This window comes from Phaethon aethereus, assembly GCF_964289735.1.
Source record: "Phaethon aethereus genome assembly, chromosome: 7".
Classification (NCBI taxonomy): domain Eukaryota; kingdom Metazoa; phylum Chordata; class Aves; order Phaethontiformes; family Phaethontidae; genus Phaethon; species Phaethon aethereus.
Genome location: NC_138583.1, coordinates 4654844 through 4682011, shown reverse-complemented (window position 1 = coordinate 4682011; position 27168 = coordinate 4654844). Strand labels below are relative to the sequence as shown.

At 44.1% G+C, this 27168-nt stretch overlaps 1 protein-coding gene across 1 annotated transcript; it reads right to left on the bottom strand.

The window, feature by feature from the left end:
* Positions 1-199: 199 nt before the first annotated feature.
* SGPL1 (sphingosine-1-phosphate lyase 1) lies at positions 200-27168 on the bottom strand (the record flags this gene model as incomplete). Its single annotated transcript, XM_082001946.1, has 15 exons — positions 200-340; positions 439-559; positions 1617-1763; positions 2412-2650; positions 2907-3056; positions 4594-4692; positions 5175-5280; positions 6462-6550; positions 13532-13660; positions 15173-15252; positions 16848-16995; positions 18916-18983; positions 20929-21094; positions 23195-23272; positions 27109-27168. The coding sequence occupies 15 exons, from the start codon at positions 27166-27168 to the stop codon at positions 200-202; spliced, it is 1821 nt and encodes a 606-aa protein (XP_081858072.1).

Sequence of the window (27168 nt, the reverse complement as noted above, 5' to 3'; positions counted from 1 at the left end):
AAAAGCCTTAAAACTAAAGTTGGGCATGAAAATAATGCCGATTTCAGAACAGACTAAGATGGGGAAGGAAGTTTTCAAGATCAAGCCACCATCAGACCCTGCAATTGTAGGAACGAAGGCTTACTGCAATCTCTTCCCCTAGGAAACTTTTATAGCCACCCCAGCACTAGTTGTCAAGGCACCAATTGTTGCGCTACAGTCAGTGGTGGCCAGGAGAGCCGTTCATGTGCTTTTCACTGCAAGGAACATCCGTGCTGTAGAGGCCGTCCAAGTATGCCTGAGATATCTCCGCTACCAAGCTCCTGTCTGGGACGGACTGGGCCATTCCATAGATGGCTCCCTAAGCAGAGAAGAGGAGGTCGTTACATAGGATTGTTAAAGCCATCAGAGAAACACGCTCACCCCAAACACACGCGCACTATATGCTGGCCTCCTTACCATGCCTGTGGTCTTGGCACTGAGGTCCTTCATGATCTCTTCAATGCTGTCTTTGACATCTTTCAGGAACTGTTCAGCAACACCAGACTTTGTGTGCAACTGCGTAATGCAGAGATGAATGCTGGGCAGGCAGGGGAGAGGGGAGAGATTAACCATCTGAAATATGTACATCTCCACATTTTCTCAGCAACCAACAGCAGTTTAGACCTTTCCTGGCCAGTGACAACTGTGTCAGCAACTCCTTAAAACAGCATTTCAGCAGTATAACAGGAGAACACTATCCACCCAATTCCAATTAAAGGTAATCCCTGCAAAATATTTGCTAGAACCAAGCTGTTTGGTTGAAGAGTTCAGCTAGTCCTCTGCAAAATGGCAACTCCTCCTTCCTTCCCAACTTCACCATACATGATTAAATGCCTATAATTTTTTCACCTCATTCCAGGTACCTCTGGTGAGAAAAATGCAGCTGCCCGCAAGCACGGTGATCCTTGCCATCATTTTCCCCCCCATTCCTCTCCAGCTTAGATAAGCCATCAGCCACCCACAGCGTGGAAGTTAGCATGCACCAGAAGGAATGGGGCTACTTACACCTCTAAGGTATCGCTTCAAGCTCTCTAGGCTTCACTTCATGCTAACTGCAAGTCCAAAATTGTTTCAGTGCAGCTACATCTGAGAGCGCTTGCCCCTTTTACCCACAGAAAAACAACAACTACCCACCCAAGAAAACTCTGACAAACATTCTAAAATAAATGATCTTTCCACCAGGCTGGAAAGATCACCAAAAATGAACAGCTCTTCCCTGTTCTTTCAATTACCTTCATCTTCAGTGGGCAGCAGGAAGATACTGAAAATAAATAAGTCAGTTAGCTAACATGAGATAAAGCCCTGCCTATTTATATTTTTCTGCTTGTATCAGACAGAGGCAAATAGAAAGGGAGAGCCTCAGATAGGTCCTCTGTCAGGCTCATTAAAATTACTATTGCCTCATCCTCACTGCTGTAACTGCAATATATCAGCAGTTACAAAAGTAATTCCTTCTCTGCAGAGGAAAAGTCTACATACAATTTATCAGATACAGACAACACCAGTCAGCAAATCCAGAGAGCTACGTGGCCTGAAGACAACCATCTTGCATACCCTGGCTACACACATTGCTCCACCAGCCTCCACAAACTCACCTTGATGGGAACTGTAGGACATTTAAGTTCCATCCTTTTGCCGCTAAGCAATTAGATAATCGATAAATGTCAAAAGTGTCTGAACCGATGGAGAGGACAGACACCTCAGGTTTCCCAAAAATGAAGATGCTGTCAATTTTTCTCAACCTTGAAAAGTAAACAAAAAGAAGTGACTGATCAGGATTACAGGGGCCAGACATTCTGTCCATCTATCTGGAGCCTTAAAGGAAAATCTACAGAAGGGAACAGATGACATAGCACATCCCTAGCAAAAAATCATGCAACCAGCCCAGGCCATTGGGACTTGCAAGACAATTCAAGTCATTAGTGGCCCTGAAGTCAAGTACACTCAGGAAGAAATGGAAAAGAGGAGGGACAGAGAGGCAAAGGAAGACAGAGTAGCAGAGAAGATCAGCTTCTCAGCTCACATAACACAAGCACCCCAACAAGAGTGTAACCCTTCTTTCATCATCTTAAGTCCTTCCATATTCCCCCCATAGCCACAGCTGAGGCAGAAGAAACTCTCAAAGCAAAGTCAGCTAAATAAAGATGCCTGCACCCCTCCTCTCTGTGCCTCGCAGCTATCTGGCACAGGGCAGCAACTTGGGCATAAACAAAGATTTTCTCCCATAACTTCCCGGGGGATCCCCACCCTGCAGGTAACATGCTATAGCTTCTCCAGGGGAAAGAAAAAAAAACACCACACAACATTGCAAGAGAAACAAAAGAAGTTTGAGAGAAGGAGTTCAGAACAGGGTTAAAGAGCGTGATCAAAACGCTAGGGCATGCACGTACTCTGATTCAAGGAAACGAGCTGTTTTAATGATCCTCTTCGTAGCCTCAACGTAGCCCGATTCCCCTATGTGCATCAAGGTGGCCCAGCACGCAGCTATGATTCCACCAGGCCTGGAGCCTGCCATGGAGGGGGAGGCATATATGCCTCCTTGCCAGTCAGGTGCTATAAAGAACTGGTAGCTCCTGTACTTCTTGTCACTGTACAACACCACTGAGGAGCCCTTGGGAGCGTAGCCATACTGCAAGGGGCACAGAAAGCATTAAAAAGCAGCAGGAGGGCACAGGAACACATTCAAGCACTGATGGCACATAGTCAAAGGTCCCGCTTGCCCATACTTTGGTGCATTGCACAAGCATCTGCATAGGGCAGCGCTTTCCCCTATGCTTCAGCACTCCTCCACATAGCAGAGCAGAAGTGTCTGAAGACATGGATGGCATTGGGAATTGCTCCCCAGGTATGAAAGCACAGGAAGACTTTTCTCCCCTCCTCCTTACCTTGTGGGTATCAGCAGAAATGCTGGTCACACCTTTTACACGGAAGTCAAATGGACGCTTTAGAGGGAACCCTGCTTTGTCCATGAAAGCAATGAGAAAACCACCCAGGCAGGCGTCAACGTGAAAGGGGATTTTGTACTTCACCGCAAGCTGTGTGTGAACAAGAGATTCCGGTGAGTAACATGCAACCAGGTAAGAAAACGATGTGGTCAGGGCACACAAACTCCAGTTACCAAAAGGTACTCTGCATTTCACAATTAAATGCCTCCTGGACCCAAGGACACTGAGGTGCTCAAGTGTGTCCAAAGAACAGGCAACAAAGCTGGTGAGGGGTCTGGAGCACAAGTCTTACATGAAGTGGCTGAGGGAACTGGGGGTGTTCAGTCTGGAGAAGAGGAGGCTGAGGGGAGACCTCATCGCTCTCTACAACTACCCGAAAGGGGGCTGTGGTGAGGTAGGGGTTGGTCTCTTCTCCCAAGCAGCCAAGCGATAGGACGAGAGGAAATGGCCTCAAGTTGTGCCAGGGGAGGTTCAGACTGGAGATTAGGAAAAAATTCTTTATGGAGAGAGCGGTCAAGCATTGGAACAGGCTGCCCAGGGAGGTGGTGGAGTCACCATCACTGGAAGTGTTCAAAAAACGTGTAGATGTGGCACTTGGGGACATGGTTTAGTGGGCACGGTGGTGTTGGGTTGATGGCTGAGACTTGATGATCTTAGAGGTCTTTTCCAACCTTGATGATTCTGTGACCCTTTTGGAGCATCATGCTACCCTCTCAAGCCATTGAGGCTAGGAGATCTGGAAGGGCTGGCTACCTGTGGGATGCCTTCTCCTGCCTTCCACATATTTGAAGACTGCCCACAAGAGGAAGAGCAACATTGCATTTTGGCAGTTTGCTGTATTTGCCAAAGAGATGTGACAACTTGGTCTGAAAGGAGCGTCCGCAATAAAGTGTAAGGGCATGATCCAAATGAAAAGAAGGGCAGAGGCCGTGGCTGGTTACATACAAAATAAGTAACTAGAGCATGGAGTGAAAAATCAAGAGGCATATTTGCAAAATAAGATTCCAGCCTTTTGACTCCCACTCCTTCCACACATTCCTCTGACTTTTGCACCAAGTTTGCTACAACCAGTAGGCCCTAAATCAAAGCCTTTCTACAAGGTGGACTATTTTGCTGTTATTTCCTCTCAGGTATCAAAGAATGAGCCCTTCTGATTGGTCTTGCAGTGGGTGCAGCTGAGCTAAGTCACATACACAATATATACCTTTAGTTACAGCAGAAGTTTATGGCACAGACCCAAGAGTTCAGAGACAAAGCGTGTGGAAAAGGCTTGCTGCTTTGCCTTGCTACGACATGGCGCATGCGCCAGCTCAAGTCCAAAATCCAGCCCCACAAACAGCATTATGACAATGCCCAGAGGTAACTTCTGGTATTTAAAGCCCACTGTCTCAAAGCAGTTACACAGTGCCAAAAACCAGTCCCCTACTCCTCCTCGCTTTCAAATTGTGTCCTGCATACACTGCTGTTGGTTAACACCTGATGTGAGGACAGTAATAGCTGCCCAACCAGTCTGGTCCTCCCACCAGATTCACTAGTTGGCATCCCAGAACCCCTCTGCTCTTATTGTACAGAGACACACACTGGTTTTATTGCTGCAGCACCCAGAAGTCCCAGGGGCACACCCTACCTCTGCCACCTCTTCAATCGGGTCCATAATTCCGTGTGGGAACTGGGGAGCAGAACAGACCAGCATGGCTGTGTTCTTCGAGATAGCTCTCCTCATTGCCTGAAGATTTAAAGAGAGAAGATGCTCACATTCCATTTACCAAGTGCCACCCTGCCAAAAAAGATTAAAAGTGAAAACATGCAGCACCTGGTCTTAAAAGCAAACATATAAAAGCCTATAGAAAGCAAAGCAACAAACTACAAGCATCTGCAGACATCAACTGAGTCATTTAATTCATCCACTTGGAAATACTAGAACACTTTTGTTCACCCTCATCTGAAATCTCGGGCTACTTCTGAAATATATAGATTATTTGATTCTCAATGAATCACACAGGACAAAGGGATGGTTTACATCCCGTTATTTCAAACAAAACCTTATCTGCAATGACAGGCACTTACTCCTGCTATTTTTCCTTATTTCCAGGAAGCATTCGTCCCTCTCCATCCACTGACTTGCTATCTGGATAGGTGGATTTCTCGCTATTTGCTGTGCAATGCTTATTTCCCACAGAAATTGTGCTGCCCTGCCTAAAGCGATACCTGAACATCCACTTCCATGGCCTTTGTCAACGGTATGTGAATCAACTTCAGCCCGAAGTAGTGTGCTGCCTTGTCAAACGCTGCATGAGCACTCACCGGGACCAACCTAGAAAAGTAACAGATTGCATATGTCAACTCAGGCAGCACCTAAGCCTTACCATGAATAGAAGGGGAAAGAAAAAAAAATTCAACTTGTAGATATTTGTTTGACAGACAGGTCACAAACAGGCCAGCTGCATGTTTCAACTAGCCAAAAATCATACAGGCTGAAAAAAAAAAAAGGAAGTTGGGGAAAATGCTCTCTGGGACAGACAAGAGGCCATGTGCTGTTCTGAACTAAAGTAAAGGACACTCAATCTTGAACAACCCAGAGAAAACCCATCAAATTAATTCTATTTCACTGCATGGTCTTCTGAATCAGCAACCAGAGGTCCCAAGAAAGTTAATTTCCTGTCATATCAGGCAATATTGTACTGTCTCCAACCAGCTACACTTCCTGAAAGGGGCATATGACAATACAAGAGGGAAGGAGCAATATAAACACACCAAATTAACATAGTATTTGCTGTCTCCCACCTCCAGTGGCAGTGGTTGAACAGCCTTAATTAACCTTGTTTTCTGAGGCGTATCTTTACCAGGACCTTTAATAGCATGAAAAAATGTTACAGAGGGAAGAAAAGAGCCACAGGAATTCAGCAGAAGATGAACACCAGTGTTTCATCTCCGTATGTTTCCCCCCGTAAGCAATTAACCAGAGAAACATTTTTGATGCACCACCTAGAAAAAAGCAGCACATTAGAGAAATCCTCTATGATTAGCAATGTTTAGTAATTAGTAATGATTAGCACAAGTTCTCATTTCAGCTCCAGCCAGCCCCAACTTTAGTCACAGAGTTTTCAGGCTAAACCCTCTTTGGTCTGAATAAATCAAACCCCTTAAACACTTCAAAGGGCCTGAAAATCTCTGCTCAGGACAAGGTTAAAGCAGAAATGAGCATGCTCTGTCTAGAGTAGCACACAGGTATTGCCAAAATACATTTGCACAGCATAGCTACCACAGCCCCCAGCAACATTTATGCCTCCCAGGCTGCTTAAAGGTTCCTGTGCTTTTTGCAACACTTACTCTCGACCCCAGTTTCTCTCCTTCTAACACAGATGAACAAGGAGGAGGTGGTAATGAGCTATGAAATGAAGGAATGATTGGGGTCTAACAGCCACCTCCACTCACAGGAACAATAAATCCCACAAGCTCCCAAAGCAAAAACCAAGCTGCGGAGGTATTGCTCACATTTCTGGTTGTTTGATGCCACTCTCGTAAGCCAGGTCCCGGTACGCCTTACAGGCCATCAGAATGCTCTCAGTCCCCCCAGACGTCATCTGTTGTGAAGAAAAGCAGCAAACAAGAAAAACAACTGCTTACATGGATGTTACGAAAGTGAAAAGCAACAAAAGGATGCTGCCACAGCATCTCGGCCCAGAAATGTTTCAGAGGCAAGATATGCACAGGACCAGCTCAGGTTTTCAAGGGCAGCAGAAGCCACTGAACAGCTCAAGGTAGCTCTCTTAAGATTCAGCTTGAAAACACACATTTAAATAAATTTAAATATTTGAATATTTCATTACTTTAAATTACTTTGACTTCAAACATTTAAAGAGGAAGGGAAAAGTAGTAACAAAAAATATCCAACTCTAAAGCCTGATACAAGGGGACTATACTGCACAGTCGCTAGCTGGCGAACAGGACCGCACCTCATGAAACTACTAGTACATACTAAGCTCTTGATTACTCGGGGATTGTTTGTCTGGATTACAGATTAATTATGCCACGTATACGGAAACAAACTTGATTCTCTATTAAGTTAACTGAAGTCCAGCAGGGTTTATTAGGTCTGGAGCAGTGCCACACTGAGGCACAAAGCCAGCTCAGGGTTGGCACTGCTCCTGAGCTACAAAACCTTCCCAAAACCTGCAGCACTGCAAAGCGCAGAGCCCTCTCCCAGCTTCTATCTGCAGACACCAGCTTAGGTCTGGTCAGCACCAGGCCAGAGCCTGTAAGTCCTTAAAGACCCCAAAATACTTTACACCAGGAAGAATTTCTGCATTATGCTCCTCAGTAAGTCCCTTGGTATCCACACAACCCTGCCCTCTTTACCCTGACCACAGGAAAGCAAGAGGGTTTGCATCAGGAGGTGGAAGAGAGAAAGGGACACACACAAGCGGTTCAATCAAGTTTACTACTGCATGCCAGAACTCGAGAGTTGTTGCAAATAAATAAATGAAACTCTTTAAAGGAAAAAGCTCCGCAAATGGGAGGACTGTCTCTTGTCAGCCAGCCTGTATGAGTTCTGACATGCAGGGGACAAAAAAAAAAAAGTATGTGAGCACAAACCTTTCAAAGTAAAATTAACCTAGTAAAAAGTGAGGTTGCTTTTTCAAGCAGCCTGCAGGATTGACTGCTATGCTGGGTGACCTGTAACTCGAGGATAGCTGGTACCTGGGACAGGTATACAGAAGCGCAGGTGAAAGAGGAATCAAAAGCTACTTAGAGCACTAATGCAAGACTGATTTTGATTCCCAGATCTGCTGAACCAACTGCAACTTCCCCTCTTAACCTCTTCCCCCAAACAAATAAACATAAAAAGCATGCAAACACATTTGCCTGCCTCATGACATCTGCTAATCTTGGGTTTTCCTTTGGTTTTTCCCCAGCTGACATAGCTGCAAACCCTGAAAATGCAAAGAAATGTGACTGCGTGACAATGACTACACATTAAGTACAGAGATAAGGAACAAAGTCCACAGGCATATAAAACAGCCTGCCACATTTGTTCCTAACATGACCCAAGCTAGCAGCAGCTGCCACCACAGGCAGTGGGGAAGTGACTGTCACACCACAGACAACTTCTGCTTTTTTGGTAGTTTAAAAGCAACAGCTGTCACAGAGAAACCCTAACAGAGCCTCACACTGGATGAAGACATCATTGCATTTATTGTGAAGCAAATAAATGGCAGCAGGAACACAATGTCCTAAGCATTTTATAGGCTACATCTTTTCATAAGAAGGGTTGAGAAGTGACTGATCTGGGAAGTTGTCAGCTATTACCTTTGGGAAAAACCAGCTGGTACAACATGGATTGCCTTCTTACTGCTGGGGGAGAGGAGAGGAGCGGGATTACTGCACGCTTGTAACACTGCTTACAACATTGCTTACATTATTGCAATGGTTGTGAAAACTTTGCTAGGCATGATTTGAAGATCTTAGGGTTCACCTTACTGAACGCCAGACACTTTGTGCCACCAGGCCTGCTCCTTGTTGAGTTGTCTCTACTCTCATGTAGATTATCTGCTCTTCAAAGAGCAGCCTCTGGACAGTCCAATTCCCGCTTTGATCCTTCCACCAAAGGAAGGATCCTTCCACCAACATCTTGCCCTTCTAGATGACAAACCCTTCTTCAAAGTCTGGTTTATCACCCCCATGGAAATGCTGAGCCACACAGTTTTTGGGAGGTCAGAGTCAACCTGCATCTGACCAACTACTGAAAAGCATTAAGGAACAGCATCCAGGACAGATCCTCCTCCCAGGCACAAAGACTGGCATGCAGACAACCAAACAGAAAGCTTGTTCAGGCAGCTGAAAATCCACCCAAAAACCTGAATTTCAGCCAGATTAGCTTCCGAAATTGGCCCAAAGTCAGCAAATCAGTACCAACACGAGTCTCCACCATGGAGATGTGCCAGAGCAGCTTGATCTACAGCAGCACCTTTAGCGTGGCAGAGCTACAAGGGCAAAAACCCTTTTGGTCCACGCAGTTAATACCTCCAGAGGGAGTCTGCTCCTTTACAGGAGGCTTTGTCAGCTTAGCTATCAACAGCGAACTTGTTCTGCTATAGCCAGGGACTGAATCACTGTCACAGGATACTTCCCCACCGCCCGCGGCACCCCGGCAGCTGGCCAACACGCAGTGATTCAGCACCCACCAATGGCTCACACAAGTTTTTTTTTTCCTCTCCTTTAAATGAAAGTCCACAGGCTCAAGCGATGCCATGGGGAAAAGGGGCTGGAAAGTGGCATTGTTTTAAGCAGTTTTCCAGCCCTGCGCTATCTTCAAAAGCCAGGCAAAGCGTGTGGAAAAAGGCAAGCAGAGACCTTTTTTTGTTCATGATTTATTATTTTCTAAATGGGAAAGGAGAAGAGATAGCACAGGGAAAAATATCCCTCCTGCTTTCTAAACTCAGTTATATCCCTTCCGTTGCTCCCTCCCTCCAAATCATTAAAACAGCAATAAGAGGTACGGTCCCTGTTCCAGGATTTCTTTGGCCATGCCACTTGCATGTCACTGTCAAACTGTCAGACATAAGAACCACTTTGCTTCGTGGTCTCTATAAAGTTTTGCTTGCATTTTCACCTTAGGAAATGCATCCATTCAGACCCTGGAGACAAAGCTGAACAAAAGTTTCACTGAGCTGAACTAGCCCATGAATAAGAAAGGAAACTATAATTTATTTCTAAAGTAGCATTAGAGGAAAATACACCATAACCCACCGCATGGTCATAACGTAACGCAAGACTCACATAAAATCCCTGAAAACCTGCAGGTTGTAAATGACACTACTTGTCACTCTCAAGGTGACCCGCTCGTCACTACAGATAAAACTTGACAGATCTGCAGAGTTTAAGCTCACATACACCCCACACACCCCCCAGGACATCACTCAAATTTCACTGTTAAAGTCCTACTTCAAATGTGCAGCCAGCACTACAAAGTTTGGAAGCCCCAGAATTTAGGAGGAAGAGACAAGATGGTTTCTACAGGAGGCTTAGGTTTGCATCTACTGATTTTGGCTCCTCTCTCCACTCCTCAACTGCAGAAAGTGCAAAGAAGTCATAGCAAGATTGACATCAAATACACACGCACACTCCCCCACACAATCTTCCCCTGCACTTCAAAGCTGCCCTTGCTTTTTAAAGTTCAAACAACTACGGGGGGGGGAAATCAATGAGGCTTGCATAAAAGTGGCTATTTCTCCCCAAATTAGAGGGGAAATCCACAGAGCCAGCACTGCAAAACAAAGCACCTTGTGAACAGGAACACATGCACACATCAGACAAGAACAAACTCCCCCCATTTCTCCTCTATGTGCTGAGCTTAATTAGTCCTTCCAAATCATTGCAAGAACGTGATTAGAATCCCCTGCGAGCCAAAAATCACCAATTCCTGTCTCTTTGCTCTTGTGTAACATGATTAAAAGTAAGAACAAAAGTAGTAACTAGTGAGAAATAGGAAGCATCCATCCACTGAAAATGATTACTTTTAAAAACTGCTTAAAAACCTGAAACAACTCTCAGTGCAATTTAAGGCAAAAGGCATGCCTGCACACCACCCCCAAGGGTATTGGTGGTGGTTTTACGCCCATGTTTAAACTAAGGAGAATTATAGCCCCCATGTCTCAAATAAAGGCAACTCCTGTAAATAACACAAGCTGCTCATCTGATTTAACATTCAGAAATCCAAAAGGAGACATGTTTCACTTTAGCATTGGTTTTTGGTCTTTAATAAGACACCAAAAACCTTCAAAGAGGAAGCAGGGGACTGCTCACCAGATATCCTGCTTAGGAAGATGTCCGCATGACACAGGGCAGGACCGCGCAGCCCTGGGAACAGCACAAATGTGTCACTAAGCTTTTCCCAGACTGAGCAGCAGAGTATTAGCCCCATAAAGTGCCGTCCTAAAACGTGTCATGGAAATCAGGACACAAAGGAAGTGAAATTGCCTCACTGAGAAGCAGACACAAAAACTTTACGGTTTTTTATTGGTTCCCCCCCCCCCACACAGCATAGACAGAGATACACTCTTCAGAAACACCAGACTCCATCTGCCTTCAGGGACCATCACCAGGCACCAACAAAATTGCACAAGCAGTCCCAGCTACTTAAATCAGGTTAGTTCTTCTAACTTCTCACTCAGAAATGGCAGTGAGGAAGTTCAGAAGAAAAAAAAAGCATTTGTTTTAGTTTTCAACACTGCAAAAGTTGAATCGAGTAAAGCAGAAGCCTTCTCAGCACGAAAAGCCAGCAGCACCTCCTGAACAGATCAATTTAAAGATAACTTGCAGCATCGCACCCTCCCTGGTGTAGCCACCTCTGTTTTGCAGCCTCACCAGTTACTGAAGCGTAACTGCAGCAGCCTGAGCACCCAGCTACAGCAGGGCCTTCCAGAGACAGAAAGCATAGCACCAGTTTGAAAGAATGCTCTTTTTAAATGGCTTTGTAACTGCCCAAGCCTCCAGAAATAATTCTGAAATGTTAGTCTGTTTTGGGAAGAGGAAAATAAGAGAAGTCTTTGAGCCCAACTACTTAAAGAGCATGTGCCCTCCACGTATCCACCCACATCTCCACTAATGATTAGCAACTCTGGACACTCTTCACTCAGGTCAGGCAATGTGGGAGGAAGACAAAAAGTCCACTGGAGAGACTCGTTTAGACAAGATAATTACAGGGATGCAATTAATCTTCTGTTTCCGGCCAATCAACTTTTCAACCCTCCCCTCTCACACTGCAAATTTGACTGTTCAACCAACTAGAACGTAACTCCACAGCAGGTTGCATGCTTCCCCATTTGCTTTGCTTGAATCTCAGCTGCAGCTTTGCAGCACAATCCTCAGAAAGGAGGGGAAGGAGAAAGGAGCACAGGGAAAAGCAGGATTCCCCGGAGAGCACCTGTGAAGATCTCACATCAGCAGTGATCACTGATTGGTTTTGAGCAGTTTCTTTACCTGTTCTGAGCCTCTCCTCTTAGGCAATTCTATTTTTACACTTCAGTGAAAGAGCACACAAGGCAAGATTGACACTTTTACAACACGTGCTTTACGTAACAAAAAACTGAACACATGGCAGGCTTCAGCAAGCAAAGTTCTCCAAGCATACGATAAGAGTCAGAGCTATCTGAGTGTTGTATCAATTGACATCTCAACTCTTGATAAAGAGGAGTTTCAACAGCTTTAGACCCAGCCTCTTCCCCACTCCAGGGATAATGTCAGCAGTGTTCTCAGCACTGCAAACCAAGAAGGAGATAAGGGGAGGTTAAATGCTTTTTATACGCAGAGAGGTACGTCCCTTCTCTAAACTTGAAGCTGGCACAAGGAATACAGTCCTGAGAAGTCAAATCACAGCATGCAACCTCCTTCTAGCAAAAGCAATCACATCATCTACTCCCAGACACTGCATAGTCAAGTTTCACCTTCAGTCCAGTTGGAGTTTGGTCCCAACTACATCTGCTACTATAAGGCTACTCCAGTACTTACCTCCTTACCACAACCAAGCCTCCAACTGTCAAGATTAAGCCCATTCAAGGCCAGTTCACCCCATAAACTCTTGTGTCAACACTGCCTTCCCATATTCATCCTCAGCTGTTGCTGGCCTTCTCCTAGCGTATCTGCAGACAGCAACCCCCTCACACCCAGTCTCTGAAAAACCTCATCTGGATTCTTCTCACAAATGGAACTACTTCTTTGCAAGTTATTAAGCAGCCTGTTTGTATCACAGCTGCACCTGACCACCATGCCAGGAGGGAAGACCTCACTGTCCCACACACCATGCAAACAGGGAAAGAATGTGGCCTAAGGAATACGGGATCCTTACCAAAAAGGTAAAGCAAGAGAAAGGAGCGTAAAAAATTGGCTCATTTTTATAACAATAATTCACCATGCAAGTTCACAACTTTTGCTCTTGGACCGATTTTGAAATCAACAATTTAAGGACACACACCTGGACTCTTGCTCAGAGTTCTATCAAAGATTTAAAACTGATTTCCACTCTAGCACACTGGAAGGCCATATAAGCCTGGAAAGAGAGCTTTCCAGCTGGACAGATGACAATACGTGCCATGCCTGCTTGATCACCAATACTTCAAGCTGCTTGTTGGTGACCAGCCAGCCAGCCTTGTCCTCAATCTTAGCATTCTGGCAGGCTCACAGATTTTCAGTTCAGAGATTAAAACCGAGGGAAGCTACTCAAAGTGACACTACTCTGTTCACCATCCCCCACTGACATTCAGCCAGACTACGTTACACTGGTTCTCTTTTCCAACTGCCATCAAGCCTGTATCATTTAAGAGGGTGAAAGAGAGATGAAGTAAACAGTCTTGTCTAAAGAACTACTTCCCTGTGTTAAACTGTCTCTCAAAGTTTCGCCAAGAGCAGCGATTAGCAACCAACTTCTGTACAGCTATGTTGGCACGGCACGTACCAGAATGAGCTTGACCTCAGCCTCAGCTGCAGAGCAGAAAGTGCATTTACACTTAAAGCAAAGTCAGAAATACCCACAAAGTTCATGGGACACTTGAAGACAGGCTACTTACAGCACCACAAGAGTTGGGGCCCCCATTGAAGAGTGTGCAGGCAACCCTCACTACTTCCGCTTCCATCTTCCTCAAACCAGGGAATATATCTGGATGGAGAGGATTACTCCAGGCAAACTCTTCATACACCTTCAGAAAACAAAGACAGAAAGTTAGCCTTGCAGATGAAGCACTGAATTAATTATTAGTGCAGATTTGGGAATTCACCATCCACACTGTATAAGCAAATCAGCTGCATTTAGCTGTAACAATACTGCAGATCTCCTTGGACTTAACTCCGGCTGCAAGTAAACACCACAAGCTGGGAAGCTACAGCTGAGGGGGGGTACAGGAAAAACCTCTTTTGTTTTTCTAGGGCATTCTGGCCTCTGGAGTAATTCTATAACATTGCAATATTTCTTGTTGTAAAGACAGGTTTAATCGTTTAGCTATTTTTAAAAAAAGAACACAATATGCACCCTATGAGTGCTTTACACAAAGCAGACCAAAAAACTTACTTTGCAGAACTAGTTTTCAAGTTTAATAGTAAAGGAATTCTGAAGCAGCTAGAAAAGCACAAGTGCCCACCCACACCGCAACAAAAATGGCTGTGGAAACCAGTATTTCATGCTCGTTCTGCAACCACAGGCTCACAGGATAAGGCCGGAACAGGCCAGTTATGACCTCCTGCAGTCGAGATCAAAACATAACTGCAGGGATGTTAAAAGAAATACAGCAGAAAAAACAGCGAATAATCAGCACAACCAGAGGGAATGTTTCCACACCACTCAGTCCAAGCTGAGGTCCCTCTAGAAAGGCTGCTCTGAGCTTTGTTTCCCCAGAAGTGGCAAACAAAATGTCAACGAGCAGAAGAAAACACTAATAGCAACCACCAAACAATTCTTTACAGCTGTTACAAAAGCTGTTCCCAGCAGCAAGAAGGCTCGACTTCCCTTCCTAGCAAAAGATCTCTTGAAGTAGCTATATTTGAAAACAGACCTTAGGGCTTGTTAGGTTATTTTCCAACCTTCTCAAAGAGAAAGTTCCTGAGTAGGTAAACAGACCTAACAAAGACACCACTGAACCATGCCAATGCTCCATTGTCATAAGATTTGGACTGCCAAAAAACATTTTATGAACTTTTTTTGCTTAAACCAAAAGGAATTCAGTTTTGCTCTGTGAAGCTGTTCCAGTCCAAAGTCCCACAGCCTCCCAGAAACAGGACAGCCAAGGATGCTTTCACTCCAGCCTGCAACAGCACATCTGTCAGGGGGCTTGCTGAAGCCGATCTACAGCAATTTTAGGCCTTCTACCATTCCATGAATTAGAAGGTTAGTACCAGTTTCCAGCTCACTTGTAACCAGCTTGTTACTTCCTTAGTCGAAATAACAACATCTCATCCAACTGGATCCTAGTTATCTCTACACAGTATTGTTGCAGGGACAATCACTTGGCCAACTTTATACTGCTCAAATCCTTTGCTAATAATTCCCCTTCCACCTACATTTACCCTAGGCTCTGTCTTGGTAGCTGAGCAGTCTTAGTTGCAGATCTTCCCTATTTATTCTGAAAGATGCTGGAACAGCATTGAGGGGTTTTTAGTCACCCTGAAGATGCTAAGGATATCTGCAAAGATGCAAAGTTACACTGCTTGCACTTTACCTTCACTAGCAGATGGGTGAGTTTCTCTTCACCACTGTACACAGTCCCAGAGACTTTCCCATCCTGCCAACGTACATCTCCTGAAAGAAAAGGAAGAGCACACTGCTTGCAAACACATTCTCAGAAAGCACATAAAAGCACACAGAGAACTCCTCCCACCAGTTCTGCAGATGAGGATTCATCTTTTGAGATCTCACCGATGAGGAACAAGAATGATTTCTGTGCCAGAGATAGCTGTGCATGACACTAAGCCTTTGGCATTGTGTATCCCATGAACTTCACAAACTGCAAGTAAATGATGACTAAAGAGTCAGCACATAAGCAACATCTAGCTTCAGCAAGCAGTTATATTAATATGTAATCCACTTAATCCCCACTCAGTCTCCCCAAACCACGTCTAACCAACTGAACTCTAAAGTGGCTACAGTTAAAGCCACTTTCAAAGAGCACCCATCACCACTGTAAGCTGAGAAGAGATGGAAAGGCCAAGCTTGTATTGCTAAAAACCTACAGTGTCAGATGCCTCAAATTTTACCTAAAACAATATGCTGCTGAAGCTTTAACAACGGAGAGCAGGTGGATAGAGCAGCATCAGCAGCACAGCCTGTTGAAAAGCATTTCACCCACTGCCCAACGCGATGGCACTTACTCGAGTAACTTTCTGCCTCCCAACATCCCAGCAGTGTATTTCCATTTGTTTGGTTATTTGCTCCCTAACTGTTAGCCTCCTTCATAAAACTCAACGGCATCAGCTTCACAAGCACATAAAAGGCGAACATAGTCACAATCTAACCCTCATTTCCAAACAACTTTCAAAGGAGAGTGCACACGTGTGGGATGAAGGAGGCCATAGGAAAACAAAAAAAAGGAAAGAATCTGGTGAAGGAAGGAAATAATCATTTGAGGGAGAACATAGGCAGAAGCTACATAAGCAATGCATAAAAGTAGAAAAAAAGGAAGTTGTTATAGGATACTTGAGAACGAAACAGTTTTGCAGTCAATTTGGAAGAGATGCACTCTTCTAGCAGAAAATTCAAGGAGCAGGGCAGTCACATCTTCTGCTCTGGATAGGAAGCCACACAAAATTTGCTCATTACAAGTGATAGGTACATGAACCAGGGTGGAGATATTTACATGAGTGAGGCAACTCAAATTAAGTTTCAGACACTGCTTACGTGAACTGAAGCCAGAAGGACATCATCGTGACTTTGCCTTTCTTAAATGGCATTTTCAATATGCAAACCTTTATGACTTCAATTAAGAGAGAGAGTCTTGGAAATTCCCTCAAAATCCTGCTAGGAAGTTGTGGGGGGAGGAGAGGTTATTTTGTGTATTCCATGGGGCCTCACATTTCTGGTAAAAGTTGAGCATCAAGGCAACTGCTCAGAAATGTAATCAAAAATGCGTTCAAATCATTTCTTCCTTTAGAACTCTTGTGGAAGGAATGGAATTTCACTGTAAATACCCAAATACAGTATTAGAAGTCACAAATATTGATCTTAGCCACTTCCAGCAGGAAAAAAAGACAAAAATTTGCAAGCGAAGAACATCAGGGAAGAAATATTTAAGATTAAGCCATGAGCAGGAGTCATTAGATCTCATTTAAGACAGTAAGTCTAATTTTAGGTCTATGAAACAGACCCGCCTCTGCTGCAGTGCAGACTCACATTCATACCTTTTGAGCTGTACTCTTTCATCTTCTCTAGTACTTCAGGCTGGCTCATGCCTTGTTCTGGCAGCGCTTTGATATAATCTTTTTCATCTTTCAGGAAGGATAAACTGGAAGTGACATCATTCAAGGCTTCATCAATCTTCTTTTGAATCTAAAAAGAAAGGAAAAACCTATCAACAATGGCACTAGCCATATTTTAAATATAAGCACACGCAAGATTGAACTCACTATCGACATCCATATTATTGAACAGAACAGATAGGAACTGTTTCAGCTCTAGGACCAGAAAGCAAAGCAGAGTTCACAGCCACACAGTTCAACTCTTCCTTCCTACCAACCTCTCCCTCCAAAAACAAGCTGCCTGGAATGGTGAACTGGCATGCAGTAGTCTCTAAACCATACTGGGAATTGCCTATGGGAACGGTAGCTGGCACAGCCCAGAACTGTGCCGAGTAACCACTATGGGTGATTGCAGAGCAGCACTTGGGCCGCTGCTCGGCCACATTGCATTTAACAGCACCGGCACCACCACCACATTCAGAGTATGTTCTTTACTGGGTACTAATGAGCAGTGGAAGCTTTACCCCTTCCTTAATGCTTGAGAAAACAAAGCTCAAGGCAAACATACTGCATTTTTATCCACCAAACCCTTTTAAGTCACAGCTTTTAATTTGTGGAAGTCTTCAGATGCATTCTATTTTGTACCTCGTCTCCTCTGCCACCACATATACAGTTTAGAAACTTGTGAAAACAGAGAGAAACAATGAAGAAATCTCCACTACAGACAGAGTTAGGAGACTTCTTTCTTCCCACCCACACCTGAGACTGCTTCTCACAACACATTCCAAAGTAGAGACTTCTTCCAGGCAACACAGGTTTTGGGATATCATCAGCTTTAAAGACTTCTGGACATTGGAATGCCTCCTGTAAGCAACTTGGAGGTTATCATCAGATATCAGCCTACCAAAGAGCAGAAAGTACACAGATAGGACACACCAGGAGTCCTCCTGCATGGGAGAGCTTAACAGCACTAGCCCTGAGGAGGTAAGTCTGGACAAAACAGGGATTGTATACAAGGGGCCCAGAAGGTATTCTTTTCTAACAGGCAGACAAAAAATACAAGCAGAAGTCATTAATTCATCTGATCAAGGGCTACTTCAGCCAGAAGGTGAAAGCTGGGGCACTTAACATGACACAAAGCGGGGATGCTAGTCCTTTCCAGAGGACTGGGGAAGAAAGTTGAGAACCACTTCCAAGTCCACGGCAAAAAGTTCCTCTTCGCTACTGTCATTTGATAGAACTGCCAATTACAGACATGACCCCCCCCCCAAATCAACGTGTAAATCTGCCAAAACGTCAAGCAGAAAGGGCAATCATCAAGTGCGATACCATCATTTGCTAGGTGAAACAAATCAAGATGTGCATTTCTCTATCATGAAGTCATTAGCATGCTAAAACATGCTGGCATTTGTAGTTTCAAGTTTTTATGCAAAAAAAAGCCCCACCATCTCCCAAACACTAAAGCTTGTCTCATTTTAATGATTACACAAACTTCTGGTATCTTTGTGCTATATAATGCTAACTATTGCTAAGAGGTATCTGAGCTCTAAACTAATCATGGCCAGTCATCTGATTAAAAAAAAAATCTTTACATGTTGCACAACATACACCTGGCTATCTCACACTTGCTTAAGACATTGTTTTAGAAGAACAACTCAAGTTCAATCCTGTCCCCTTCTTCCATAAATAAAATTATTTTCCTAAAATCTAACAAGAAAATGTTACTGGAAAATTCTGTAACTGCACTTATTAACTCTTGGTTAAAAATAAAAAAAAAAGGTGGCACTCCCATTTTATGAGAGTGATACTATGACAAGATGACTAGATAGAAATTGTAACTTTCATTAAACCAAGTAGCAGCAGAAGACCTTCCAGATCTATATCCTTGGATCATTATGATCACAGTAATGTGACAGCAAGGTACACAGAACTGTGAGGTCTCGGAGAACGAGCTATGCAGGCTGAAACAAGGACCCAGGGTAATATTAAGAAAAGTTGTTCAAATACTTACTATAGCCCCAACAAACGGCATTTTTCTCAGTAGTTTAAAGAACTGTTTTTTAGTTCGGGATGTTAAACCTGAAAGACAAAAGTCAGGAATTCACCTAAGATGAGTCAAGAAATAAGAAAAAGGGACTCTCAGCACAATACTTCCAATACAGCCCACAATACAGGCTCAATATTTCTGATCCAGGCTAAAACAACACAGTAACCAAGGGGACATGGTGAGACAGGTGAGCGTATCAAAGAGCAAGGTGCATAAGTGGACCACACTACAGAAACATCCGTCTTCCAGAACAGCAGCCATCTATCGGATTCATTAATTCGACTCATTTTCTTACATAGGAATTTGCACCCACATATGGAATTTTACAGAAAAGAGAGGGACTTTAAGTTTTGCTAAAGGCAAGGTCTCCAGCAAAAAGGGAAAACTTTCAAAATTTTGAAATTTTCTGCTTCTTCAAACCAGAACACTACTGTAACATGAAAACACTCAGCAACGTGAAACAGGCTCCTAGACCAAAGGAGGAAATAGTAGTTCAGCCCTAACGTGACAGGGATTCGCCTGGTTTCTGGGCATTCGATATAGGAAATGGGTGATGCAACGGGAGGTGACTCAGGGGAAGGGGACAGACAGAGGGAAGAGCAGAAAGTCCACCACAGTCCAAATACTGAAGTGAGAGAAGCCACTGATGACAAACACCGGAAAATTCCCAGGGTAGCTCTAAAGGCAGGAATGAAAACAGGATGACACAGATGCTTTATAGCCACCAAAAATGCCTTGAGTCTTACAGGCATTTCAGTTGAGCACTAGCAGTTACAGAACATTTACCCCAAGAAATAACTAAACAAACTTTAACAATCAACCATTTTAGGACTTTGCAATTTTATCTACATTTTCCCCTGCCACTTCATATATATTTCATTTCATGTATATTTTGAAAAGCTACAGAAGGACACTAGTTGCAGTTTGGCATATTCTGTGGCAATGTGCCAAACACTAACACTCATTAACACTCTGACAATAACATTCCTATTGCACATTTCAGTGTGAACACTGCTTCATTAATAACTTCCACAGTGAGAAAAGACTTGCAAACTCCTAAAAAATTCAGACAATCAGATCTTATAGCAGTTAGCCAATACTTTAAATTAAATACTGTGCAACAGTACAAATACTAGCCAAGAAGTTAACATAACCCTGTACTGAGCAAAAGCTTCATACCATTCTATTCCTTACATAGACGTTCCCACTATTCAGCTACTCCCATCTTTAATACAAAAAAAGGCTGGTTGAGGAACAGAGGGGCACAGAAGTAAACACAAAGTTAAAAACTAGGCTATTTTTAACAAACTGCCAGTGGAGCATAACCCTGAGGCCTGTGGGCACTGCAAAGCACCATGTTCTCCTCTGAGGGCAAGGTAGTTATTTTTGACCAACACACAGCCAGAGAAAACTGTGGGTTCATCAAAAGGATCTCACTGAAGAGCTGCCAACATCAGAAACTGCTCAAAACAGGAAGATGCGCCAGAAAAAAATTAAAAAATAAAAAATAAATCCACACAACAATACCACATGCAATTATCTTGAACATCCTGAGGATGAAACATGCCTCCAACACCAAATCAAAACCACGTCTCCTCTCCCAGCAGGAAGGAAACGATCAAGAGCAAGAGTTATCCAGACACTTTTCACCAGTGACTAAGTTCACAAGAACCCAGATCTCAGACAAATTTCCCCCTCTGGTTTTGAGCAAGAAGCAACTGTTGTGACCAATAAATGGTTTAGCCAAATGCAAAAAGTTGACAAGAGGAAGGGAAGGAGATGCAGGTGCATTCCAGGCTGGCCTACCGCACCCTCTGAAGGAATGGAGGTGTTTCATTGATCAGTTGACAGCAGAAGACCCGTTTTCACAAGCGGTTGGCCTTGTTTCATTCTCTTTCCCTCCACTACTTCAGAACAACTCTATCATCCTCCTCTTCCCCATCAAACATAAGAAAATCCCCCATTTCAAATACTTACTCTCAGACTGGAAGAGGAAGCCATGCAGCCACACACTTAGAAGCGTAGAAGAAAACGTCAACCCAACTAGTTGCCAGGGCTCAAGTCCATCACACTGGGCATTCACAAAGCTTGTTGCTTTCTCCCAATACATCTGGAGGATTTCCTTGTAGGGAATAATGGCATCCTGCACAAAAGAAAGTGAGACTCATATTGAGAGAAGTTCAAATGCACACAAATAGACTCATAGACTTTTTAATGCCCTATTTTCAGTATGCAGACCCCATGCTTTCCTTAATTCCTGTAAACAGAACAGGTGGAAGATAGTTGTCATTCATTTCTAGTCAAAAGCTACCGATAAAAATACGTATCTTGAGAGATTTCAAATAGTCAGATGAGCAAGATGTGCAAGCTTCAGTCCCGAGACTCATCACCAGATCTTACCATGGCCCAAGAGAAGCATTTGTGTTCATCTCTATTTTTTCCAAGGAATTATTAGGTGACAAGTGAAGACTGAACTACTACAATACTTGTCAGAGGAGCCACCATTCATCAGGTACCACCAAAACAAATCTATTAAGCACCCAGGGCTGGATTTTCAAAGAAGATGTAAGTACCCAGCAACTCCTTAACCTTAAGATCTAATTAGTAAGTTCCATACAAAGGGAGTACAGAAGAAACAAACACCACCGCTGCCAAAAAAAAAAGGAACACACAGAAAACTGTGATGCAATAACAATTACCATGTCAAACTAGCAATTACTGTCAGGACAGTGCCCAAGTTCCTAATCAATAGCGTCAAAGCACACTCTCTTCAAGAGTCTCAGAAGACCAGGATGGAGGAAAGAAATGGATGTACACAAGGGAAAAAGGCCATTTCCCACTACCCGCCAAAACAGGGGTCTTCAGTACAATTTTCTGGGAAAAGATTTCTAGAGATAAGAAGAATCCAGGTAACCACACCTTGTCTGGAGTTATGACCAAAAATAAGCATTTGGGGGGTTGCTGCATGTTACAGACAAAAGCTTGTGCATTTTACTTTACTTTTTTCAAAGCTTCTTCAGCCACCCCCAGAGCACCCTTCCCAACCCTTCTCCCATTTTAACCTACCATCAAGCCTAGTTTTCCCCAGTTTTGCTGGAGAGTTTTCTGGGGGGCAATCTTCAGCATTACAAAGCTTCACCCTCCAACCAGTAAAGAAAAGTACACAGGGCCTTTGAAAAAGATTTGTTAATAAACCTCGGAAGGAATACATCCTCGATACCTATGCTATCGTACTCTCGGTGGGTTTAGAGCAGCTTGCAAAGATGGACAGAAATAAACCACTGAATTAAGGCTGCTAAAACTTCCCTTCTCAGCACCCTTTACAGATCTCACTTCTGGGTCAAGTCAACAACAGAAGCAGCATTTAATTTTTTTTAGGTCACTTTTAGGGGTAAGATGTCATTTCAATACAACTGGAGAGGCTATAAACAGTCTAAGAACCAAGTTCTTCCAAAATAATCAATGGAAAAAGGCACAATTCCTTACAAAAAACACTAATGAATATCCACTACTTTGAAAAAGCAGTAAAATGCACATAATGCAAGAGTTGAAAGATATTTAAGCAACCCAAACATAAAGCTAAAAAATCCCAGCAAAACAGTGTCAAGTCATCGCAGAGGACTAACATCACCCATACCCCTTCAGCCTGTGCTGGGACATGACTGAAGTGAGCAAAACCAGGTCTGCTCATAAAAAGCAGCACTCAGCTATGAGAAGGCAAATTAGGACCCATCTGTTGGCAAAGGGCAATTTAAAAATGCACCAGCTACTTCAGCCTTGAAAACAAGACAGCCGCATAAACTGCTGCAATTGGGAAATGTCACAGCTAATGCCCAGTCCTCCAATCCAGTCACCACAAAGCTGATTTAAGCCTAGAATTTAAGGGAAAGAGCTACCTTTTTCAAGTAACCAGAGCTGGTACTTAAGTTTCATTGAGTTTGCAGAATCTTCTCTGAAAAATCCCTGGAAAGGAGTGCTTAACCAGCAACAGTGACTTTGGTTCTTTGCCTAGGAGGCTAATGCTGGGATGTCATCCAGTTTTGTATCTGCACTTAAAGAATGGAAATGGAGCCACTAATGTGCTGGTGTCTCGATAGCTGTTCTCAAATGCTGGCAAGAAAATGCTGCAGCATCAAATATAAAGTGGGTTGTGCTTTTCTTTTTTCCTGAAGATGGAGGATACTGTAAGCTACAAGTCCAAAAATCAAACCAGAACATGACCTTCTAGACAGAAGTCACTGAAGTCAATGGCCAAGTTAAAATAAAATAAATCTGGCAAAAGATCGATCTCACTCCTGTAGAAAGCTCTGGACAGAAGACCCTAGCTGACTGCACGTTTTGTTGTCAAATCACACACTCCCCACTGAAACCACTGCATTCTGCAGCACATCAGCTCTCCACCGGGACAGGAGATAAAATAAGTCAGTTTTTCTAGACCCAACCAATACCAGTGGCAAGTCTTGCATCCTATATCACAGGGATAACAAACCCTCAGAAAAGCCCTTCTGTCCCCTCTTTTCTGAGAGCCCATCAAACCAGTGCTTTGGTCTGTAAATTCAAGCTGCTGACCCTGAACTTCAGGTGATCCCAAGCAGAGTGCAGACAGGACCTCTGCGATGCGTGACACTGCAGTAACCCCAGTGTGCTGCTGCACAAAGGTATTTTCTCAGCCACATTACCAGCAAAAAAAAAAAGGCTCAGGTGCATAACAAAGACATCACTGATGAACACACAACACGCAGGGTTCTGCTCTTAGCCCACCACAACACATGCCTCTGCCTCAGCTCACTTTTTCATTACCGAGATGCAAGACTAAATATTTTACCTTACATTTACCCCAAGCTAGAAGCACATACCCCAGTACTGATATATGGTAACTCAATGATGTATCCAAGTTTTGAACAAACAAGACAAGATTTTCACGATGTTAATCCCAAACCACTGAAGAACTTCTTGCCTTTTCTTGCTTTAAAAAAATAATCTGGGATGACTGCACAAAGAACAGCTTGACAGGGTAAAGCTTTCTCTGTATTTCTCACTTTCTCCTTCAATCATTTCACACTTATAAGAGTTTGAAGGGTGAGACTCTTCAAGTTAGGAGGATACTAAAAAGAGGGAGAAAAAAAATGGTGAAAATTGGCATGGAAGACAAATTAACAATGAAATACAATTTCTCAGCTCCCTGTCTAACTAAGCACTCAGTGGTTTTCAGAGCCCCTCTTTGCCTCAAAGTATCCAGCACGATATACGATACCTCTGCCTTCCGAATTAATAACTTAATCCCAGAGAAACCAGAGGGCATTTAGAAGGTCACATTCAAACATACTCTGTTTTGTGATTGCAGCCTCACAGCTGTGGTCCTATACCACTTCCTTATTTTACAGGGCAGGGGTAAGGGTAATAAATATATTGCCTACATTCAGCCAAGCCTTTTGAACCCCTTCTCCTGCAGGCCTGGAGGAGCTGCTTGTAACGGAGTACAAAACAGGATAGGGTTTTTTTGTTTCTAATCAACCTCAGCCAAAAGAAGCATTTGTCACATGCAGTAAGAAGGGATGCACTTCCAGCTTGGCAGGCAACCCCTGGTACCAGCACAGGCTGGGGATGAAGGGATGGAGAGCAGCCCCATGGAGAAGGACTTGGGGGTCCTGGGAGATGAAAAGTTGGACATGAGCTGGCAATGTGCGCTCACAGCCCAGAAGCCAACTGTGTCCTGGGCTGCCCCCAAAGCCGTGTGGCCAGCAGAGCGAGGGAGGGGGTTCTGCCCCTCTGCTCCGCTCTGGGGAGACCCCCCTGCAGTGCTGCGTCCAGCTCTGGAGCCCTCGGCACAGGAGAGACATGGACCTGCTGGAGCGGGGCCACAGGAGGCCCCAGCAATGCTCTGAGGGCTGGAACAGCTCTGCTGGGAGGACGGGCTGGGAGAGCTGAGGGGGTTCAGCCTGGAGCAGAGAAGGCTCCGGGGAGACCTTATTGCAGCTGCCAGGGCTTAAAGGGAGCTTACAAGAAAGATGGGGACAGAGTTTTTAGCAGGGCCTGTCGTAATGGGACAAGAGGTAATAGTTTTAAACTAAAAGAGGGCAGATTTAGACTGGATACAAGGAAGAAATTTTTCCCAATGAGGGTGGTGAAACCCTGGCCCAGGTCACCCAGAGAGGTGGTCGATGCCCCATCCCTGGGAACATCCCAAGTCAGGTTGGACAGGGCTCTGAGCAACCTGCTCTGGTTGGGGATGTCCCTGCTGACTGCTGGGGAGCTGGACGAGATGGCCTTGAAAGGTCCCTTCCAACCCAGAGATTCTGTGATTCTCTGATTATAGCATCCACTCACCCCTGCTACTACCACTCCACCAGCTGGGGTAAAGACAACAAGATGGCCTCATTTTAAGCCTATCAACAAAACAGATTTTATTTTAAGACAATAAACCTGCCTATTTGTTGAAGACATCCAAAAAAAGATATGTCCCTTCCCAGTATAGGAGAGTAGATCAGCTGATTTTCTTAAGAGAACTTTCCCCCCACAAAAGCTTCACAAGACATGATTATTTTAGCAGTTTAAAAGCTAGACTTATGAACACACCAAAAAGCACAGGGGAAAAAATCTCCACTGAAGGATTTGTTTTTAATTCTCAGAGCATTAAAACAGACCCAGGTATCAGATAAAATACTAATTGCTATCATTAGGGCTTGCAGTGTTCATTTGTACAGATATTAATGTACTCAGCAACCCAAGCAGTTTACATATTGAATTTTTAACTCCACAGATTAGGAATACATCTTTAGTACTTTATTTCTAAAAGCCATTAGCTAGCTGAGCTGGTTCCAGGGATAGCACTTATGCCACTACAAAAGAGGACAATTAACTGTAGTAATGCTCTTCTGTCCCAGATGACAGGAAAGGAAAAAAAAAAGACGGGGAAAAAAATGCCAAAGCTAACAAGAACAGATTCTGCAGTTTTGCCAGAACAGCATTTTCTTGGCTGCAGGTTTTAAGACTCAAATAAGCCTTAAAAAGAGAGAGAGAGACAGAAAGGCAATAAACTGGAGGACCTCTCGCTTTTGTTTCAAGTGCCTCCTGTTTCTGACACTGTACAGTGGAAGCACCATTAAAGTTTACCTGTGGGAGGAGTAGAAAAAAGGCTTTATCAGCAGAATCTTCCTTCCCCCCCCAGGAGAGCATTTGAAGTGGGCCACAATAAAAGTAGCTTTTAAAGGCAAGTTTATTCTAAGCAACAGCATGAATCTTAGGCTCACTGTGCAAGTAGGAACCGCTCCAATCAAACCACATCATCGGCTTTCACCTCCATCCACACAGTCTCCCAAACTAGGGACCCTCTGACCACCTCCCTGTGCCTGAACCTCAACCTTTGCCATTTGGCTTTCCTCACATCAGAGCCAATGAACCAGGCGGCACGGCACACAACTCGGCATGTAGTAAATCAAGGCAGAGAGAGATTGCTCATAGCGACTGCACGAGCTAGGTCAACTCTGATTAGGGTAACGCGCAGAATACAGGTATTGCCACTGTAATTAAGGCCTGTGCTCCTATGCAACAAGTTATTCCCAGGAGAAGGCTTCCGGACTGAAAATAAACCGCACAAAACCAGCAACGACACAGCAGCTTCATTTATTTATTCTGCTCCTAAGAAGGAAGACATCAATTAGCAGTGCCTTAGCTTACACCTTGTTGCCAGTACAGGCTCCAGCCACAAAAGGCACATCTGACCAGCGTAACTACACACCATAACTGGCCTGGCCCCAAGTAAGTACTGGACTTGCAGCCTTCAGCCAGCCAGCTTCCTACCAGAGAGTCAAGGAACGGGATTGAGCAATGCCTCCTCTGCCTCAGAAGGTGCTAGTTGCTGCATGTGCCCACAGTGTTTTGATTCGCACCCCAGTAATGAATCTGCTCCTCCGTCCCTCCCTGCCACCCCCAGCGTGACAAATACCTTTACATAAGCACCAGGCAGAGAATATTTGTTAGTCAGCTCCTAATTATAGGTCAAGGTTCGGACTGCCTGCTGCCCCCCCTCACCAGAGGATGTGGGCACACAGAGTGATAGCAGACACGGGATCTCTCAGAAATCAAGAATCATGAACCTTTAGATGTATAGGCTGAACTACAGGAAAGAAAAACACATTCAGGTCATGCTCATCTTACCACACAGCTCCCTGGTACCACCAGTTTCTTCTGCATTGCATTTATTTCCACCACTGCCAT